This window comes from Arvicola amphibius, chromosome 11, assembly GCF_903992535.2.
Source record: "Arvicola amphibius chromosome 11, mArvAmp1.2, whole genome shotgun sequence".
Classification (NCBI taxonomy): Eukaryota; Metazoa; Chordata; class Mammalia; order Rodentia; family Cricetidae; genus Arvicola; species Arvicola amphibius.
Window position 1 is genome coordinate 44,480,131 of NC_052057.2, and position 22,933 is coordinate 44,503,063.

Genomic DNA, 22,933 nt, shown 5'->3' on the forward strand with positions numbered 1-22,933 from the left:
TAGATTATAAAGATTAAAGAATAAAATGAAGAAACAGAATGAACAGAAAATGATCAAAAGTTTTGAGGATAAAACCATGTAGTAAAAAGATGTAACGGGGCCAAGAGATGGTTCAGTAGCTGACAATGCTTCTGCTCTTGCAAAAATGGGGGTATAATTTTCTTGATCAAGAAGGTTCCTATTGGTATATCCTACAGTAAACAAAAATTCTCATTAATTTTCAGGCAGAAAAAGGCTAGAGCAGGGCTGGTTAGGGCTGCCACCAGCCACTGCAAAAAATTCCAAATAGTCAATTTTATCTCAGTTTTGATTTTGGATAAGTATATAGGCAAAATCATTGTGAAAAGAATACTGTATGACATATGAAATTTTGTATAGACTTACTTATTTTAAAGTTTAAGTTGTTTAAAGATGCAATTTCAGGACTAAATGAAGCTTACCATTCTTAATATAAAGCATACTTTTCAGAGAAAAGCAAAAGGTCAAAAACCAGAATGGAAATGATACTGTGTGACTGTAGAAATATCTGAGATTTTAAAGTATGTATTTATGTGTTTATGCATGAGTATATATGCATGCGTAGAGTACAGAATATAAAAGAATACCTAAAATGTGTAAAAGACATATAAGGAAAGCAGAAAATCTAACATATATCTATCAAATTAAAAAATGAATGTGGCCTGATAGTAATTATTCAGATTTGAAAGTACACACATAGTACCAAGTCCTGGTTGAGGCAGACAGCAAACCGCACATGTTGGAGGAAAGATGAGATATTTAGATATTGAACCACAACTTACCCAAAGTGGAGGTACCGTGAAGAGCTACATGGAAGTCAGCATGCTGGGAGATTGCCAGTGCAGCAGGTATGCCATGACAACATGACAGCATCTCAGAGATGGCTGTGCTGGGAGCTGGCTACTCATTTAAGTTGACCCCCAGTGAAATTCAGGAGATCCTTAGGACATATATTCCACTAAACTGTAAAATCTAAAAGAAAAAGATAAATTTCTAGATGCATATGACTGACTAAAATTAAACCAAACTAAGATAACTAATTCAAGCATATCTGTTTCAGCAGACACTCCATATTGTCCACTTGTTTTCATAGTAAGATATTGTTTCAGGCATAGCAATCTCATCCTGCCTGCGTCAGAAAGAAAAACTACTACAAATGCCCCCCCCAAGCAAGCAAAAAGAATGTTCATTCCTGTGGGGTACATTATATGTATCTTTAAATTTCTCTTGTGATGAGAAATGGAAATGTATGTTGGCTCTTGATTTCTCAAATTTTTCTCACATTTTTTTAGACAAACATCTTTCCAAATTATTTTAGGCCCTCTGCAGAAGCTGGAGAAGTATTCTGTTGAAAAGACCACTCCCAATAATGAAGACTATATTGTTCCTGGACACAGAGCCTGCTCTCTTGATCAAGGTCGATAGTCGAGCCCTAAGAGGACCATATAGGTGGGGTGGATCACATGCTCTAGAGTAAGGATTTGGGCTTTGGAAGACAGGAAGACTTGTGGAATTCCAGCCTTGTTTGGGTAAACTCCTTGACTTGGAACAGTTGAACCTCATTAATAAGAAGAGGCATAATGATCCTGAATGCAGAAATGTCAGCATGTCTTCGCTCTTCCCTACAGCCACAACCTAGGCAACATGCTTTTTCTGTAGCTCCCATCAGATGGTGGTATCTGCTTCTGTGCTTTGCAACTGAGTTGGCCCCTTTTGGCCATAGCTCACATAACCTTGTGTCTATTGAAGTGCATTAGTCTGACACCTGGACTGGAATGGTCTCGAATGCTTTTCATCTTTCTTTCAAGACACCTCAGCCTGCTGGAATGATGAGATATCATGGGGAGTTGGTAAAGATGCCTTGGCTGATAGCCAGCTCACCCTTCTGCGGCTGTGCCATCTTGACAACCACTCACCAGATGCACCAGAAGTGGCCCGGCTGAACCTCTATTGCGGGGCAACCCAATTACCAACAAATACGTTTTGGAGTGGTATGTTATCCAGGGGCAGAAAAGTAATGTGCCCTTCTAGGCACGATACCATGACTTAATGATATTTTAATTGTACGTTACGTGGCAAATGGTAGCTGCTATGAATGCATTAATTTCCCTTCCCACTAATTAAAGTTGGTTGGTAGATGGTGTTGAATTGTACAAGAAAATTTGCAGTCATGTGTGCATATGGTTGGCTTCTTAGATTTACACAGTACTCCACATCATAGGAGAACACAGACGTCCGCAGCCTGTCAGTTAGGTTCAAGGCCAAACTGAAAACAAAACAAAACAAAACAAAATGCCTTTAATACATTTAAACTACAGAGAGCAAGTCCGTAGAAGGATCAGGAAACACAGGCTTCCCTCCCATACCCACCTGTGGACCCCTCCTGGTTGGAGCCCCTGCTCTCTTTTAGGACCCTGTTACTCCCATGCCCCGGGACCTAAGAGGACTATTGGCAGGGAATTGTATTTCTTCACCTCTGACATAAATGGGAGAAATTCTCAGGCCCCTCGCCTTTTAGAGAGGAGGAATGTGACCGGCCTGAACTGAAACCTGCTGAAGACTTGATGAATCTTGACAATTTAGTACAGTAACCAAAATTTATGTGTGTGTGTATACACAGTATTTCTTATATATATACGCAGTATTCTTGTAATGTGTATATATACATCAGTAATAATACATGTGTATATGTACATATGCATATATATATATATATATATATCAGTAGCAGCAATTCTGCATAATGATAATATTCTGAATATAATGGGTTTTATTACAATCACTGTTACCTGTTTTAATTTTAATAGTAATACTAGAAATTTTAATATTACACTTGTGTGTTACTCCCCCTTTTAATATTGAATATTGCTGATTCAGGGGATTGCTTCCCATCTTAAAATTTAGAATTCGGGCACAGAATTCAGAAAAAAAATTGTCACGAAGTTCTTTTCTATTGAGAATAATATACATACATACCATTCATAAATCGGTATGCTCTTATATACGAGATTAAATACAAATGTCCCCTTTAGGGTCAGCTTTACTACGACTTGTCATTCCAGCTTCCTAGGGTAGTGCTGGGGCTTCATGGGGCGGGACCTGAAAGTCATCCAATCAGTAGCATCCCGATACTCAGACTTTCCAATCAGACGTTCAGAAAGGGTGGCGGGGGCGGGCTTTTACGTTTTGTTTCTAAAGTCCAGGATCTTGGAATCCTGCTCAGGCTGGGTCTCTTCCGGTGTGGACGCTCGCTCGGCCCCGCCACATCCGTTTGCCCTGCGTCTGGCGGTTGCCGGGCCATCACGGGAGGACTCGGACGCCGCAGACGCCGGGCCACAATGGTGAGTGTGCGTGGCGCCCCGACACCGGAGGGAGGCTGTGTGGAACCGGTGGGAACCGGCTGCGGTCGCCCGTCGGGGAGGGAGGACGGCTGCCGAGTGTGTGCGTGGCACGGCCAGTGCGGAGCTGAGGGACCCGGCTCCCGGAGGGAAGCTATGGCGGCCCCGCCCTCCTCGGACGGCTCCGGGGGTGGCGGGGTCGAGTCCCCCGTGGATGTGCTGGAGGCCCCGTGTCCTGCAGCGCCCCCGGGCTGCTGGGCGGTGGGCTCCCCTTGCTGGGCTGGGGGCGAAGGCCGCCCTGACGGGCGACTCGCTGGAGGACGGCTTGCTCACTGCGAGTCCTCAGCGCTCCGGTCCGGCAGCCCGAATTGGGTGGCGATGACCAGGATCGCCGGGGTTAGGGTATGTGCCAGCCTCGGTATGGGTTTCCCGCAGTGGAAGGAGCTGTGTTCTGTGTGGTGGCCGGTCCCTCCTCCCGGGCGTTCCAAATACACGGGAAGCAGAACCTCACATCCAGATGCCTGCTCTTTCCCCCAACCTCGCTTCTCTCTTGGGTGGTGGAAGATTCCTGAATTTGCATCTCCCGACTCTATTTCCAACCGCTGACTTTAAAAATAATAACAATATTAACACCTGTTTCCCATGCTGCATTTCAAGTAGGGCATAGGTTTTGGTTGATTGGTTTTGATTTATTTTTTTCCTACACATACCGGGTGACACTTTTTAATGGGTTTCCTCTGGGGATAGTTCACATAAAATCAATGGATGCTTTATTTTTAAAATCTTAATGCCTTTCCTTTTGTCTTTTTAGACATAGAAACCCAGTCAGAATGCTTTGGGGTTGAGCTTCCCCTTTGGAGATTTTACATAGTGATGGGTCTGTCCTCATCTTGCTCTCCACCCCTTTCCTTGCCGGGGTTTCAGAGATGACTGACACCATCCGCCGTGTCTCTGGTGTCTGAGAGCATCTGTGTATATCAGTGTCTGGGCTCCGGCATCTTAACAGCTGAGGTATCAGCATAGATCGTACCGGGAGCCGCTAGATAGATGTCTTGAGCCTCGGAAGAGCCTCGTCTGATGGGCACTTCAGCTATTTCAGCTTTTTGGTAGTATTCTGTGCTTAGGATGCGGGAGGACTTCTGTCTGCTTAATTAAATCCTTGGTGGAAGTGTGTTAGAATGAATCTAGGCTGCCAAGTAATCCTGGGATGTGTGATCTGTAAACCAGTTCTGGAGATGACGGGGTCTCTGCTTCCCGGTCCTTCTGCATTACTTCTGGGGATGGACGGTGGGAGCGCTCCAGGGCCTGCATGTACCCGTTTTTTCTTGCTTCATTGTTCTGTTATTATTGCTTCTTTTTCATTTGTTTAATCTTCTGAGTGGGACAGGTACATGCCAGCCCTGGTGCTCCCGCGAGGTCAGAGGACAGCTTGCAGGGAGAGCTCGATTCTGTCCTTCCATAATGTCAGTTCAAGGGGCCTAGTTTAAGTTGTCAGTTGTGGCAGCAAGGGCCACTGAGGTGGCTGATTACTGAGAGCAGTCATTAAAAAGCAAGCTCTTTAAATAAAGGGATAGTAAAAGCATCTTTTTAAAAACATGGAAGTCTGTGTTTTCCTTTCTCAGCATGAAGCCTGTCAGCAAGGCAAACCTGTCTGCAAGTCTGCCTTCCTCAGCAGGGGATCCTAAGAGAAGCAACGCCTGATCAGGCGTCAGCATTTTTATTTAGAGTTTTTAAAAATTGTACCATCAGCAAGTAATGCGTATAACTTTTGTACCCCAAGTTATTGTAAAACCGAGATGTTCCTAAGGTGAAACAGACTTTCTAGCTCTGATGGGACTGATCTGGCAGCTCTCGCCTACTGGGAGGGACTGGCTGAGGTCAGCTAAACTGTCTGACCCCGTCATAGAACTGAGAAGAATAAATCTGAGTAGGAATTATAGACCAAATGGCCTCTGGGCTCCTCCTTGGTAATCTCGGTGGCTTTTGGGGGGGCAGAGGTCTTTGGGCAGCATTGGTCTTTGGCCACCAGGCCCAGAAAGATCCAAGAAATTTTTCTCGAGAGGAGGTACTTGGGGAACTGACCTACCTTGGCAAGGCCAGGAAGGGCAGATGTTTTCAGTGTCCCACTTTTCCATGGTTTTGGCAGGGTTCTGGAGAATGGCAAACTCAAGGGCAGAAATGCGCCCGATGATCATATTTGAGCCACATTCCAGGTGAAGTCCATCGCCCCATATTCTCAAGGAAGACATTAGGGCTGTCAGGGGCTGCAGCTGCCATTTCTGTCTGTCACAGGAAGCTTTTTTTTTTTCACTAAATACCCCAAATGTTGTTTTTCAGCAGCTCTCTGTGTGTGAGAGATTTGATGGCTATCACTGAATTTGTTAAGTATACCTGATTTTTGGATTTTTTTTTTTTTTACAAACTTTACTTGTTTTTGGCTCCATCTTGATAACATGTTCAGAAGACTAAAGGTTGTCCCTGTCAATGAATTACATTTGTACTCAGTATAAGTTTTGTTCTGAGCTCCTTAAAAACTAATCATTTATGCGGTAACTTGCATGTCTTAATTATCTTTAACAGTTTACAAGTTTTTGGCTTTTACAAGATTAGTATTTTGCAGTTTTATTCCTGTTAAGTTTGAGCCTGAAAAATTGCAATTGGAGATTTAATCGAAGATCCTTTAGCATCAAGATAAAACTTTAAACTATAAGTATAGTTCACAGAGAGACTGGGAGCCTTGCTTTCCTGGTCCTTTTTTTTTCTATTTATTTATTATGTATATAGTGTTCTGTCTACATGTATGCCTGCTGGTCGGGAGAGGGTGCCAAATTTTATTATGGTTTTGAGTGACCATGTGGTTTCTGGGAATTGAGCTCAGGTCCTCTGGAAGAGCAGCCAGTGCTCTTAACCACTGAGCCATCTCTCCAGCCCCCTGGTCCTTTCTTAGTGTACCTTTGTAGAATGTCACAATTTCTTGTATGAGTCAATTTATCCAAATAGCTAAAGCTTTAAAAAATTAGCAAAGACAAAGAGGCTGACATACATCTCTTCAGGTTAGTTTTTGCTAGCCTGAATGGACCTTAGGAATCAATAAACCTTATTCATCAAACATGTTCCTTTTCTTTAGATAAAGTTTTTAGAAGCCTGGTGTCGAACACAGCTAGCAAAGACATAAGTAGTTAGACATACATCTTTAAGTCGGTTTCTGTTAACCTGAGTAGACCCTGTAATCTTAGGGATCATAACTCCCAATCATCAAACATGGTTTCAAGTACTCTTCCAGGAGCCTCGTTCCTGCTCTTGTTCTCATCTGTTATTTTTTACTCTCAAAACAAAACAATCTTTGTACAAAACCCATCCTAACTCTAAATACCTCGGAGGCCTGGTGTTGCATGTTTAGTCTCAGCTAGAAGTGCAGTGACAGGCAGGGCTCAGTAGCACACGGAGTTTTGTGGGTGCTGCCTTAGTTGGTTTGTACCACATGGTCACCTTAACCAAGATCCCATGACTGCCAGCCACTTGGTGGCTATTTATTTCAAAGTGAGCCATCAGGCACACACTTTTTTTCTCTCTTTTTATACACATCTATTTTTCTAAACAAGAGTTGAATCCAAGTAACATATTAGTGTGTTTTAGCAAGTTAAGATTACCTATGTATAGATTTTTTTCCCTATCAACCCTTTCTGTTACAAGTTTTAAGCTAACTTTTTATTACAGTCCTTAAAAAATACACCAAGCAAACTTAAAAATCCTGAGATACAGAAAGTTTGCACAATGGTCTTATAAATCTTGAGATGAAGTTTGTACTTCAGGGGAAGTCTTAGAGATAGGAGAGAAGGGAGTGTTCAGAAAGTTCAGTAAAACCAAGAACAGGGGGTGAGGTGAGCAGTGGTAACCCTTAGTGGGCGTAGTTCGCTCTGGTGTTTTAAAGCACATGGTGTCTTTCCCTTTTCCTGGCTGTTTCTCTTTGCTTTCCTTCTCTGTCACAGAGTCAGGTGGCCAGCCGGACCCCAGACACAGAGACTGTAGGAAGCTTTTAAATGAGCGTGCTTGGGTCTGGAGAGACGCCATAACTCAACTCCAGAGCCCCCCTTTTAGTAGAACAGTATACAAAACCATTTTTATTATTATCTATACGCCAAAGAGATTTGAATCTTTAAGAACGAATCCCGTGGTCAGAGGGAGGGGGCCAGAGCAGCTTAGAGCAAAGAAGGCCCAGAGGAGAAGATTTTTGGGACAAGCAGAGAAAGCTTAGAGAAGAGGGGACTTTCAGATCAGTTGTGTGGTGGCAGAAGTTGTCACAAGCCGAGAATTTGGCCAATTTCTGGCCATGGAGAGTGATTGTCTAGTCTGAACGGAGACCAAACTATTTGCAGTAGGACAGTAGGGCTCTAATAGGGTCCCCGAGTCTAAGGAGGAAAAAGACTAGAGGAGGCAGGTGAGGGGTCTGTGTGAACGGAAAAGCCGCGGTTGGCGATGGGTGCTGAGAGACAGGGCAAGCAGGACAGAAGACATCTTTCAGAAGCGGAGTGAAGAGGAGGTGGGAGAGGCTGAGGGACAAGTGTTGGGAGTAGGAATTCCGTCAGAGGGAGGTTCCATTATCTTAGAGGCCCAGGAGGGCCTAGAGAAGCTGCCCGAGTACCTGCTGGACTTCTGTAGAGTAGGCTTCGGGGCTGAGAGAATCAGAAGGACCCACTGAGAGGGACACAGACAGAGCAGGCAGATCCTGGAGGAGGGGAAGAGAGGAGAGACGGGTGGTCAGCCATGGCTGGAGAGCGAGCTCCAAGAGGAGCTGAAACACTAGGTGGGGAGGCGGCCAGGAGCAGAGAAAGGGGAGGAAGTGTCCAGATGACAAGAATTTTAATTTGGGATGTCCCCAGGAGGACCTAAAGACATGTCAGATGTCCCCGGATCAGTGGAGGAGTGTCCTTCCTCCACATGATGATGCACATCCGAAAGGGCACAGGGAGGCTTCTGGACAAACTGGTGCACTTTGTGGTAACTCCTGGAACAAAAACCTTTAAGACTTGCTTTTCTAGGGAACATGACCCTTTAGGCTTGTCTACCACTAACAGTCCTTCTGTCTGTCCACCACTAACAGTCCTTCTGTCTTCCTGGCCAAAGTCCTGTTTAGGACGCATCACCAGCACTGCCATTTAGGGGGAAGGTAGCTTTGGACCTGACAGTATATACACATTTTAATGTATCTTTACAACATTGTAAATTGTTTTTTATTTTAAGTTTAGAAATAAGGATATTCCAACACCCAAGTTTGCTGCAAGAACGTTAATAATTACTGATCTTAAAAATCACTGTAGACTTGATCACAGACATTGAGCTAAATTTACACCATTGGGACTCTTCCCTCTGTTGTAATGGTCACCTTTCCATGAGTAAATATTACCCAAAAGGTGGAATAAAGACACCAACTCAGTGCTGAGAAGAGATGTCTTCAACACATACTATTATACTGTTAACATAAAAAAGGAGCCACGAGAATGTAGCCTACAGAACCGCTGTCTTCAGAGTGCAGCTTTTAAGCAGATGAAAGGCAGGTTTATGGGAAGGAGTAGAAACAATCCCCAGGCCTGCACGGTTAGACTCTGCCTTAGACTCCAGGGATCTGTGTGGAGATTTGAGCATGAGCTATCCAAATGGGAATGTGTCTCAGGGAATTGTCTCATTGCCCATTCCGAAGTGCTTGAGAGAGACAGGCCGCTTAGTGAGTTTGTTAGGTATTGTAGCAAGTAGAAGTGGGAGAGGCCGTGCCTAACCATTATATTGCTTTTCTATCAGCACCTTTTCTTAAAGGTTTGTATTACATGTAATTACCTGTGTATGTATGTGGAGCATGTACGTACCACAACACACATGTGACGGTCAGAGGATATCTTGTAGGCGTCCTTTCTACAGTGTGTGTCCCTGGTACTGCACTCAGATTGCTAGGATTGGTAGCAGGCACCTTTACCTGCTTGAGCCATCTTGCTAGTTATCAATATTTTTTTATATTGGAGGCAAAACCAATTCTGATTAATTTACTTATAGAATTCAATCAAAATATTACAACATAGTATCATACTTTGCAAAGGCAATGTTGTTTAATTTTTGTTTCAGTTTTTCAAGGATGTGTAGATGTTTACTTGGCATGTCATAATACAACACTTTTCTTTCTTGTTGGCTTTTTTTTTGAGTCATGGTTTCTCTCTGTGGCCTTGATTGTCCTGGAATTCACTCTGTAGACCAGGTTGGCCTCACATTCACAGAGATCCACCTGCCTCTACCTCCCGTGTGCTAGGATTAAAGGTGTGTGCCACCACTGCTACCCAACCTAAAATATATTTCTTATCATGGGCTAAATTTAAAAAGCAACTTTCTAGAAACCACACATTATTATTATCACTCATCTTATCTTTGAATTCTCTTTAGATTTCTCCTTGTTTCCATTTTAATTATAATGTACATCTGCCTGTTAGAAGGGTTTCAGCTGGTCCTGGTGTGTGAGTTTGATATTCTCTTGTGTGTCTGTTGCCATGGCTGTGTGCTGCTCCATCATCCCAGGCCTGGAACAAAGATCTTAGACACATGCACCTGCATAGATTACTGAACTACAATTGGTGAGGGTGGGGTTACATTATGGATGTAAAACATTTATGGATCTTTGACAAAATGTCATGAATGAGGAAAAACGTCCCTGGTCTCAATAGATTAGTTGTGGTGGTTATGCATTAGCATATGAAAAATTCAGTGATACTTAGTCTTTTTTAAATCACCAGAAAGTATAGTTGCCTTGCTGCTATTACAATAAAAAGTAAATTTCTTAAACCTCTCAATTCAAATCCATGTATGAATTCTCGTGGTATCTTCTTTATTGCTGGTCAGTGAGGTGTTTTTTTTTTTTTTGTTTGTTTTTTGTTTTTTTTTGGCGCACTAATATTGGCATTGCTAGTGAATTTGCTGCATTATCAGAAACCTACTCAGAAGTGCTGAATTAGAACCTCTGATTTTATGGCTGGGATGTAGCTTAGATATAGATCAGTTTCCTAGCTTGTGTAAAGTCCTAGGTATGAGCTACCACCCCGTCCCCAAAAGAGGTAGCGGTGTTTCAAAAAGTCATAAGCATGTCCTTTTCACCTGAAAATAGACATACATGATCTTATATTAAAATAACTTTAAAATGTAAATACTTATGTTGATGCCATTGCATTTAATTTTTCATAAAAGCATAGCATCTACCCTGCTTCTGTGGACTTTATATTGTCTTTGCTCGAGAGTTAGGTGATACAGTAGAAATGCCACTGGTTTGAAATGTCTCCTTTAAGACCACTCCCCTGTGTGAAGAGTAGTTCTCCCTAACTCCTTTATCCTGGGTCAAATTCAAGAACCGAGTTAATGGCCACATGGTCATTGTGCTGCCTGTTTTTGTTTCAGGAACCATTGACCTTCAAGGATGTGGCCATCGATTTTTCTGGAGAGGAATGGGAATGCCTGAACTCGGAACAGCAGACTCTGTATAAGGACGTGATGCTGGAAAACTACAGGAACCTGGTCTTCCTGGGTGAGGCTCACTCTGCAGTTTCTAATTCAGCAGGGCATTTAGTTTCCCTGCATTGCTGAGTATATCTTGGGAGCCTATGAGTTCAGGAGAGAAATGGGGGGAGGTGAAGAAATTGAAATTGATAATATTCATATTTTAAAATCTTTATCCTTTCCATCTCTCTTCAGGTAATATATATCCCAAATTAAAATTAGTGGTAATTATAGCAGCCAAGTGGCATAAACTGTTATAATTTACATCTTAATGTCCAATTATTCTCCCTTTACCTGTGATTGGGTAGTAGACAAAAATGGAGCTAAGAATCTTTAAATTCTAAATATGTTACTGTATATCTGTAGGGAAATAACATTTGGAAAATGATGTTATAGAGTATTATTGTATATATTTTATTTATCTTTTTCATACTGAATCTAATTCTAGGTCAGATATGTTAGTAGTTATGAGGAAAATCAAATAAGTGTCATGTTCTGTTTTCCATTAACCAGGTCTTGCTGTGTCTAAGCCATACCTGGTTACCTGTCTGGAGCAAAGGAAAGAGCCCTGGAATGTAAAAAGGCAAAAGACCATGATCTTGTTCCCAGGTCAGTAGGAGTGACTGAAGCAGAGCCCAGAAATGCGGGATCCAGGATTTGAGGAAGCAGGCCTGAAAGATGTATTATGAAGTCTGTTCCAGTGACATTGGCTTTCCAAAGTGCAGCTCTGTTTGTTGCCACTGAAGGGCACTTCCTGCTGTGTTCACCATCCTTTATATCCTCTAGCCTAGTCCTGCAGTGCTCTCCACATTCACAGTGCTCCTCCAGCCTAGTCCTCCTGCAGTGATCTCCTCCACATTCACAGTGCTCCTCCAGCCTAGTCCTCCTGCAGTGCTCTCCACATTCACAGTGCTCCTCCAGCCTAGTCCTCCTGCAGTGATCTCCTCCACACTCACAGTGCTCCTCCAGCCTAGTCCTCCTGCAGTGCTCTCCTCCACATTCACAGTGCTCCTCCAGCCTAGTCCTCCTGCAGTGATCTCCTCCACATTCATAGTGCTCCTCCAGCCTAGTTCTCCTGCAGTGATCTCCTCCACATTCACAGTGCTTCTCCAGCCTAGTTCTCCTGCAGTGATCTCCTCCACATTCACAGTGCTCCTCCAGCCTAGTCCTCCTGCAGTGATCTCCTCCACACTCACAGTGCTCCTCCAGCCTAGTCCTCCTGCAGTGATCTCCTCCACACTCACAGTGCTCCTCCAGCCTAGTCCTCCTGCAGTGATCTCCTCCACATTCACAGTGCTCCTCCAGCCTAGTCCTCCTGCAGTGATCTCCTCCACACTCCTAGTGCTCCTCCAGCCTAGTCCTCCTGCAGTGCTCTCCTCCACATTCACAGTGCTCCTCCAGCCTAGTCCTCCTGCAGTGATCTCCTCCACATTCACAGTGCTCCTCCAGCCTAGTCCTCCTGCAGTGATCTCCTCCACACTCACAGTGCTCCTCCAGCCTAGTCCTCCTGCAGTGATCTCCTCCACATTCACAGTGCTTCTCCAGCCTAGTCTTCCTGCAGTGGTCTCCACATTCACAGTGGTGGCTGAAATCCTCCCCTCTCCTGTGGGCAGCTGTATAATGTGACAGTTATTTCACGTTTGGTAGCTTCAGAAAATTTGTTGACTTTTTCAGGACCTCTTGGTCAATATAGTATATTATATTAATATGCTAAAGAAGTTTTCTATTAACATTGTTTATATATTTGTTTTTTCAATTTTCTCAGAGCTCTTTATAAACATTTTAATGGATTTTCTGTGATTTTTTTCTACCAAACACTGACTACTAATGATTTACAGGTATATAGAGACAAAACTGAGAACTTGTTTTCTATAAAGACACTTTTAATTATCACCTGATGGTTTGGGATTTTATGGTACAATGGTTCTTTTTTTCCTTCTTTTTTTTTCTGTATTTTCTGTTTTTACAGTAGGTTCCTTTATATTCCTTAATATTAGTAGCTTTACCTGTATTTTATTATTAAATGCCTATTATAAATACTGTATGTTGCAGGACAGTATAAGGTGAAATTAAAATAAGACTGAGTTATGTATGTGTCTATTACCAATAAAATTGCGTGGGTTTTTATTTGCCTGGCCAAATAGTGCCCCTGTTTTGCTTATGGCGGGGATGTTTTCTGACTGGGTTGTGCTCCTTGGTCATTTCATCCTGGCTCAGTGAATATTCTTGACAGTTACCTTACTTTATCATCTGTGTCTTGGTAAATCTGCTTCCATGTCTAAGAGAGGCAGTTTGTTTAAGGTGGCTTTTGAGAAGTTTCATTTCTTTCTTTTTACCATATCAAAACCACATAAAATTAAGTTCATTGTCTGAAGATTTTCTTATTCTGTTTTATACTGTTCAGTCCAGATTGTTGTGTAACACGTCTCTAGGAGCTTTTCATTTTACAAAAGAAAGATTCAGTATTTATGAACAAAAAGGAGTGTTTCTTCCAGAGTCATTGTGTTCAGTATCAGTAAAGCAATGAAGGCCATAGATTTTTACATTCTGCTGTTTAGTGTTATGCTAAGTTTAGCATGATTTTAGATGTTAAATGTGTAAATTATATTCATCAGAGTCTAATGAGTGAAATAATTTTTTTGTCTTGATTTCTTTCAGCTGTGTTTCCTCATTATAACCAACACTTTTCACCAGAGCAGAACATAAAGTATTCATTCCAGGAACTGATCAGTGGAAGCCATAGAAATGGTGACGTTGACAATTTGTGCTCCAGAGAAGAAAGGGAACAAATAGAGGGGCGTGAAGTTCCAAAAACGTATTATAATGGGTATAACCCGTTTGTAACAACTGATAGTAGGGGAAGCTTTACTCCCAGTAGACAGCAAGAATCTGAAATGGCTCAAGAAAACCCTCAGGCTCTGCCTGTTACTTGTGAACAGCCGTGTGCTTCTGTCAGTAAACATCAGAGTCAGTTTTTGAACTGCACCTCTTCTTTCAGAGATAGTTTGGGAGATACAGAGCGGGGTCTCGCCCATCCTTCAGCTACTGCCTTCAGCAGTTTCAGATGTAGCTTTGGGTTAAGCTTTCATTCAAACCTTTTTGTAGATGGGGAACTTAAAAATGAAGAAAAAAAATCTAAATGTAATCAATTTGAGAACTCCATTATGAAAAATTCCTTAATATATAATCCACAAATAGGTCTTTCATGTGCCAAAACACAGAATTTCCATAAATACGGCAGGTTCTTTACACATCCAGTATCACCTAATCAAAATTCAAGTACAGATATTTTAGAAATCCAGTATATATGTAAAGAAAATAGGAAGGCCTTTACTGAGGAGTCTGCCTTAAATAATCACCAGGGCACGTTTATTGGAGAGACAGTGTACCAGTGCAATGGAAACGACAGTGACTTTACCCATGAGCCAAATCCCGCAGACCAGCAGTCTGCTCATTTCCCAAAGGACTTTTACAAATGCTGCAAATGCGACACCGTCTTTCATCAATACTCAGAACTTATCATCCACCAATATATCCATATTCAAGATCAGATTTCCAAGGGTATGGATTGTAACACAGCTTTCAATAAAAGTTCCAGCCTTCCTAGAAATCATACTGGAGAAAAACCCTACAAATGTAAGGAATGCGGCAAAGCCTTTACCTATTGTTCCAGCCTCAGACAGCATCATAGGATTCATTCTGGTGTCAAACATCACAAATGTAAAGAATGTGGCAAAGCCTTCTACCATAAGTCACTCCTTACGCAACACCAGAGCATCCATGCCGGGAAGAAGCCCTACTGCTGTAAATTTTGTGGCAAAGCATTTAATCAGAGATCAACTGTTACTCAACACCAGAGGATTCATACTGGAGAGAGGCCCTACCATTGTAAAGACTGTGGCAAAGCTTTTCACCAAAGGTCAAGCCTTAGCCTACACCAGAGAGTTCATACTGGAGAGAAGCCCTACAAATGCAAAGAATGTGGCAAAGCCTTCAACCGTAATTCTCTCCTTACTCAACACCAGAGGATTCATACTGGTGAGAAGCCCTACCATTGCAAAGATTGTGGCAAAGCTTTTAATAAAAAATCAAGCCTTACTCAACACCAGAGAATTCATACTGGAGAGAAACCCTATTCTTGTAAAGATTGTGGCAAAGCTTTTAATCAAAGATCAAGCCTCAGCCTGCACCAGAGAGGTCACACTGGAGAGAAACCCAATAAATGTAATGAATGTGGCAAAGCCTTCAACCGTGTGTTCTTCCTCACTCAACACCAGAAAATTCATACGGGAGAGAAGGCTTACCACTGTAAGGACTGTGGCAAAGCTTTTAAACAGCGCTCAAGCCTTACCCAGCACCAGAGAGTTCATACCGGGGACAAGCCTTACCTCTGTAAGCACTGCGGGAAGGCTTTTACTCAGAGGTCAAGCTTTACTCGGCACCAGAGAATCCACACCGGAGAGAAGCCCTACAAGTGCCAAGACTGTGACAAAGCTTTCAGCCGCAACCTCCTTCTAATCCAACACCAGAGAATTCACACCGGAGAGAAACCGTACCACTGCCAAGACTGTGGCAGAGCGTTTAATCAAAGATCGAGCCTGACTCAGCACCAGCGGGTTCATACTGGGGACAAGCCCTTCTGCTGTAAGGACTGTGGCAAGGCATTCACTCAGAGGTCAAGCTTTAACCGGCACCAGAGAATCCACAGCGGAGAGAAGCCGTACAAGTGTAAAGCGTGCGAGGGTACCTTCAGCTGCAGCTCCCGCCTCGCTGAGCACCAGTGCGCTTCCTTAGGCAGCTGCTTCCAAGACACAAAGTTCCTCCAGTATGTGTGAGTTTACCGTTCTGTTACAGCCAGCTCGCAGACCGTAGGATTCATTGTTAGACCTGTGATGTGTTTTATATAAAAGATACTTCTTCTGTTGTTGCAATTCTGGGAATCTGTGGATTCCCAGAATATCACATTCTGGTTTAATTGAGTAATAGTTTTCTTTCTTGTCATTTTGTCAAGTGGTTCTGTGTTAATTGCATTCTCAGATGTATTTCCCACAATGTAAACATAAAACATATACGCTGTTACACAGAGAAACCCTGTCTGGAAAACAACAACAACAAAAAATATGTTGTCCAATGTATACATAAAACTGTCCACCAGACTTCACACTAGGGTAGTTTTTGGAGGGCACCATTCAGTCCCTCTGTGACTTACAGCCCCATCTCTAAACTGTGTAGCATGGAGCTTGGCTGTCTCCTTCAGTTGTGTTGATCATTTCTTCTACAGCACAGTTAAGATGATATCATTCAGTATATAGCTGCTGCATGCTGGATCCACACTTCTATAAAATTGAATTACACAGGGGGAGGGCTATTGTGTAACAGCATGCGTGTGAGAGTCAGCGGGTAGCACTCAGTCCTCTATCATTTTGTTTTTGGGAATGGAACTCAGCTCGGCTCCTCAGGCTCGTCTGCAAGCTCCTTTATCTGAGTCATCGCTTCTGTGGTGGGACTTTAGGGAGGGTGTCTCTGGCTCGACTAGAACGGCCTCTATGGCGCGGAGCACTGCTGTCGTCCTCCCTGCCATATGAGAAAGGCAGGCAGGCCACCTACAGTTTCAGCACAGGGCTTATCATCCCCCTGCGACTTGAAGACGTGACCATACTTAAAAGTGAGGACATACAGAAAATGTAGGGAAACATTTTTATGCTGAGTTTTCAAAACCAACCCACAGAGCTGGAGGCCTTTTGGGGTAGTCTTTTGTGATCTCCAGGTCATGTCTAGTTACATGTCACTGCTGGAAGGCTGTGTGTCCGTGTCCTGGCGATGATGAGTGTGGGATCTGTAAGGGCGAGGGAATAGTGGCAGCACACTTGATCTGACACATTATCAGGAGGGAGAAGAGCTGAGAAGACTGAAACAGACACCACCTAGCGCAGAGCTATGCACAGCTTACTACACTATACACTGAGTGTTGTCTGCCTCGGCCGACGGAGGACCAGTCCTGTCACACTGTCGAAGGTTTCTACTGGGGCCGTTTCATTCTCTGTGTTGGCCTAGAGTCCAGGATCACTGCGAACTGTCTCACTGCACCTAGGACCTGCCAGATTTTTAGGGCTTCAGGTTGCACATTGGTTCAGGCTAACAATAGGACAGAAAGGAGTGAATGATTCAGAATTCCTTCACAGAAGCGTTTTTGGTTCTATGAAGGAATCATTCCAGTTTTCTGGTACTCAAAGGAGGAAACCTGTGTCCACCTGCAGGCAAAATATACTCAATAAATAAATTTCTTTCCATAGATCTCCTTTCTAAGACAACAGCAAGAACAAACACAAAGCTGCCATGGCTGGAAACTTGTAGAAAACTTCAGTGTAAAATAAGTGGACAAATAATTGAACTTATGAGTTGATGAGCATGAAGAAGGGAAGGAATGACTGACAGATTTGAATTTGTTTGGAAAAGATTGATTTATTGTATTATACATTCTGATGCACTTCTATAAGGGCATTTTCTAGAAGGGTTCTTATTTCTATTTGTGTTGCTTTTTCCTTGTTGGAGGATTTAGACGCTAATAGAATTATCTTAGAAAAATTTAGGAGTTATGTTAACTTGGCTGTTGTTTTATGTTATGAAGTGACAAAGTAATTGTAGTTTGCTTTCTGTTGCTGTGACAGATAACTGTAACTAAAAGCAGCTTGGGGAGGACATGGTTGGTGTTAGCTTCCTTTTGCATGTAAGAGTCTGTCATAGAGAAGTCAGGATGGGAGCTAAAGCAGGAGCAGGGGATGGACCTGTGGAAGAGAAGCTCACTGGCTTGCTCCCCCTGGCTCCTGCTCAGCCAGCTTCTCTAAACATCCCAGGACCACCTGCCCTCGGGTGGCACTGTGCACAGTAAGCTAGGTCCTCCCACATGAGTCAGCAACCAAAACCATTGCAGACACTGTGATGGGGCAGCTCCCTAGCTCCTCAGCTGAGACTCCCACTTTCCACGTGACTCTTGGTGTGGCAAGTTGAGAATAAGAACAAACAAGGACGGTACAGTGTCAGGTGGTGATTAGGGAGGGCAACAGAGTAGCTATGGTAGCAACACAGTAACCAGGAGCTTGCATCCTACTTAGGGTTCCACACAGATGCTCAGAAGAGGCCTGCTCAAGGCGAGACCAACCAGCAGTCTCCCCTCAAAAGAAGAAACAATAGGTCAGTACATTTGGTGGATACACTGGCCTCAGACTTTTCCCAGACCCCAAAGAAGATAAGTCTGTTTGGTGGGATGGCACCTTGATTTCTTATTAAACCTGTGTCCAGAAATGTTCTCCCAGATACTCTGCATTGATTCTTGAGAACTGCTCCAAATACAAAATAACAAGCACAAAGTCAGTAAGATTTCCATTGAACGACTTTAGGAATTCTCCTTTGTCCCAGTTACGGTGTGTAGTCCTTAATTCTCTGCATCAACAATAAAGGAGTGACGTGGAAACAAGCTGTTGGCTCTGCCATCTGTGTGGCTCATCATGCACGATGAAACAGTACCCAGATGCTAGCTCTTACGTTGTGTTGCGAACAATATGAAGTTTCCAGCTCACAACTTCACAACGTGCTGTGAGCACACAATGCCAGGTTAAATAGACATTTTGTACATGACTATCTGCATCTTGTTTTCCAAGTGGTAACTTATGGATAGGTGCCTACAGCAGACTTTAAGCAGAGGGATTTAAGATTTGCAGTATTCTCTGAGAACTGAGCCTGTGTTCTGAGAAGAGATAATGTGCACAGGCCTTGTGCTGTGCTTTTTCTCTGCTGTAGGCTCCACATGGTGGCTGTGAACACCAACAAGAACCCTGCTTACGATGCCACTTCATGAGTGTCCCCTCAATTTCCTCAAATTCACGGAATTACAGTGCCTTAGATTGGGGTCCGCAAGTATTTTCTTCCTCCAAAGGCAAGGTCACTAGCATAAGTCCACAAGGTAGTGTGTGTGTTTGCTTTGGTGCCAGTGCCATGCTGTTTTTTAAACTTGAGAATTTTATAACTATGTTTTGATCACATTTCTTTTTAAAGTCTTTTTATTGCACTATACATTTTTCTCTGCTCCCTTCTCCTCCTCCCCTCTCCCCTTTTACCCTCTCATGATCCCCATACTCCCAATTTACTCTGGAGAGCTTGTCTTTTTCTCCTTCCCGTGTTTTATGTCTAAAAGCCACTTATGAGTGAGTCCATATTATATTTGTCTTTCTGGGTCTGGATTACCTCACTCAATGTGGTGTTTTCTAGCTGGTCATGTTCTCCTATTTCTTCCCCAGTGACACACCATTGCCTTTAGGAGGATATAGTGTAGTTTGAAGTCTGAAATGCTGTTTCCAGCATTACCTTTCCTCCTCAAGACTGTGTTAGCTATTTGGAGGCATTTTATAAGTTTTAGGATTTAAAAATATTTCTATAAAGAATGTCATAAAAATTTTGATTAAAATTGCGTTGAGTCTACCTATCACTCTTGGTGCTATGGATTCGGCCCAGCCGTGAGCATGGGAGGTCTTTCCTGTCTTTAGTGTCTTGTACACTTTTGCTGTAGAAGAGTTTAACATGTTTGGTTAAGCTTTGTGTTTGTGTCCATAAACATGAGCACGGGGAGGCTGGATGTAAACTGCAGGTGTTGGTTCTCAGGTGCTGTCTGCTTGTCTCCCTGGTGTGGATTCAGCAGGTAGGACGAGGCAGGTGTTCAGCAACCCTAGAGAAGTGCAGTCTTCTTCCCAGTGCTGAGAGGCGGGCACACACTACCACGTGCGTACTTTCTCACATGGGTTCTGGAGACCGAATCCTGCTGTTCATGCTCTCAGCCCAGCATTTTGCCAACTGTGCTCTCTCCCCACACCTAGGTACATTTCTGAAGATGTCATGGGTGGAGCTTCTCTGATTTCTAGTTCACGAACCTTGCTGATTTTGATTCTTGCTTCTTTGCTAAAACTACCAGATGTAAGAAGCTTCTGGGTCTTTTGGGTGTTTTAAGTATAGTATATGTCCTACAAATCAGTTATTTAAGTTCTTTCTGTTAGATCCTTTCATTTCCCTTCGTGCTGTAACTAGGATTTCAAAAAATTGCTTTGGTCAAGAGTGGTTAGATTGGACGTGTGCCTCCTTCCTGATTTTAAACGCGGTTCTTTCAGTTTTTCCCCAATTGGTGTGATATTGGCAACAGTTTTCAGGTGTTGAAGTAGGTATGATCTTACTAGTTTCTTCAGGAGTGTTGAATTTTGTCAAAGGTCATTTCCAATATTGGTTGGAATGATGATATGAGCTTAGTCCACATTTCTGTGTGCTATCAGTACTTACTGATTTGTGTATATGGAACCAGTTTTCATTCCTAGTGTGGAACCAAGTAGATGGCATATGATCTTTTGCTGTGTTCTTGCATTGAGTTTGCAAGTATTTTATTGGGGATTTTTGCATGTAGATTTGCCATGAAGTTCCTTTTTTCCCTCCCTTCCTATCCATTTTGTTCTTAGCAGGGGAATGAGTTTGGAAGTACTCTCATTTTTATTTTTATAGACTATTTTGAGGAACATTGGTATTCAGGTGTTGACTGAGTTTTCTGTCCTTTCTGGTTCCCACAATCCTTAAGTCCCAAAGAAATCACACAGAGGTCTACATTAGTTATAAACTGACTGGCCCATTAGCTCAGGCTTCTTATTAACTCTTATAACTTTGACTAACCCATTATTCTTATCTGCATTAGCCATGTGTCTTGGTACCCTTTTTGGCAGGGCAGTCACATCTTGCTTCTGTGGCTGGGACAGGACTGCAGAGGAATGGGCTTCCTTTTGTCCAGAATTCTTCTGGTCTCATTGACCCACCTCTACTTTCTGTCTGGTTGTCTCGCCTATACTTCCTGCCTGGCTACTGGCCAATCAGCGTTTATTTAAAATATAACTGAAAGAATACAGACCATTGTCCCACAGGATTCAGGTTCTTCAGTTGTCTGGTGGGATGCAGCAGTGAAGCCATCTTAGTCCTGGTTTCTTCATTGGGCAGCTGCTACGTCTTCCATCACGTTGTCCATGATAGATCTCTTCAGTTTCTTAGATCCTCACAATGATTGTGTGTCTAGAAGAACAGTCTACATTTTTCAATCTATTGAAACATATTTGTTAACTGTCTGTGTATTTCATAGTATCTTGAAGTATCATAGAAACTTGGATTTCAGTAGTATCAGTTTTATTTGATTTAATTGTATCCAGTTTTCTCTCTTATTTATGTTACTTAGCTGTTTTTCTATGTTATCTTTTCAAGCAGGTAGCCATTCCTTTCTTTAATCCTTCATGATTTCTCTTTTCCCAGTTCATTAATTTGAGATCAGAACTTAGTATTTTTTTTTTTTTGTAGGTGTTAGGTTTGGCTTATTCTTGTTTTCTACAATCTTGAGATAGCATCATTAAGTTATTTACTTAATGTCTCTTTAATTCATGACTATATACGTTTCTTTCCTATAACTGATTTAGCTATATCCCACACATATAACTTTTTTAATTTTCATTTGATTCTGTGAAGTTTTTAATCCTCCCATTTCTTCGGTGAACCACTAACATTCAATAGTATATTATTTAAGTTTCATATATTATTTTCTCACAGTTGATTTCTGGTTTTATCCCATCATGATCTGATGGAGTATAAGAAGTTATTCAATATTTTTATTTGTTAAGATTTACTTTAGGGTCTGATATAAACTATTTTGGAGAAAGTTTCATTGGCTGCTGAGTTCAGTGTGTATTCTGTAGCTATCAGGATATTCTTTGTGTGAGAGTGTCTGTGTCTAGGATGTTTGGTCTTTGGTGCAGTTTAAAGCTTGCTGATATTTTATCTAGATGCTCTATGTATTGATGAGAGCAGGGTGTTGAAATTACCTACTGTTGTATCTGTATTTATCTGTTCTTTATGTCCAATAGTGTTTGTTTTATGAAATTGTCCTGCCAGTGTTCACTGTGTGTGTGTTTGTACACAACTGGTTTATCTTCTTGATGAACTGGTCCCCTTATTAGTTGGTGCGGGAGAATTGTCTGTATTCTGTCAATTATGTTTTAAGTAAACGCTGATTGGCCAGGCAGGAAGTATAGGTGGGTCAACCAGACAGGAAGTAGAGGCAGGGCGATGAGAACAGGGGAATGCTAGGAAGGAGGAAGCCCATTCCCCCCACTCCACCCAGACTCGGAAGAAGCAATATGTAATCTGTCCCACTGTGAAAGGTACTGAGCCACATGGCTAACATAGATCAGAATAATGGGTTAATATAAGCTATAAGAGCTAATAAGAAGCCTGAGCTAATGGGCCAATCAGTTTATAACCTAATGTAGACTCTGTGTGATTTTCTTTGGGGCTTGCTGGCTGTGGGGTACCGGGCGGGATGGAAACCCCAACGAGCAGGCCCCCTAATGTTACAATTAGTACTTACTCATTTCTAGTTTCAACTAATTTTGCCCTGAAATCTCTTCAGATATTAGGATAGTTACAGTAGCTTGTTTTCTGGGTCCGTTTTCATGGAATATCATTTTCCATCCTTCCAGGCTGTGTGTCTTTGCTAGTGATGTTTATTTCAAGCAGGCAACAAAAATTGAATCCTTTTTCGTTCAAGGAGCCAGTCTCTGTTTTAATTGGAGAGCTAACACTAGTTATACTTAGGTTTGTTATTGAAATTTACATACTAGTTTCTATTTTTTCTGATTGTTTGGAATAGTCTATTTTCAAATTAATCATAGTGTATTGCTGCTTTATTGTGATACTGTCTTAATCCTAATAATCATTTGATTATTTGTTTAGTAAGATTTGTTCTTTCTTAAACTCTTAGTATTATATATATTGTTTTCTTGGTGTAGGATACCTTTATATATTGTTTGCAATATTGGCTTAATGGTATTAAATTATTTTGGTATACAGTTATCTTGGAAGGTTTTATTTCTCCACTGATTTTAAAGTATAGTTTTACTGTGAACACTACTGTTGGTTGGTAGCCATTTTCTTTCAGGATTTGAAATACATCATTCCCTGTTACGTTGGTCTAAAGAGTTTTT

At 42.2% G+C, this 22,933-nt stretch overlaps 1 protein-coding gene across 1 annotated transcript; it reads left to right on the plus strand.

Moving 5' to 3' along the window:
* Positions 1-3,247: 3,247 nt before the first annotated feature.
* On the plus strand, positions 3,248-15,962 carry LOC119826729 (zinc finger protein 2 homolog). Its single transcript, XM_038348204.1, has 4 exons — positions 3,248-3,359; positions 10,785-10,911; positions 11,397-11,492; positions 13,542-15,962. Exons 1-4 carry the CDS (start codon positions 3,357-3,359, stop codon positions 15,716-15,718), a joined length of 2,403 nt encoding a protein of 800 aa, XP_038204132.1. The 5' UTR covers positions 3,248-3,356; the 3' UTR covers positions 15,719-15,962.
* The last annotated feature ends 6,971 nt before the right edge of the window (positions 15,963-22,933 follow it).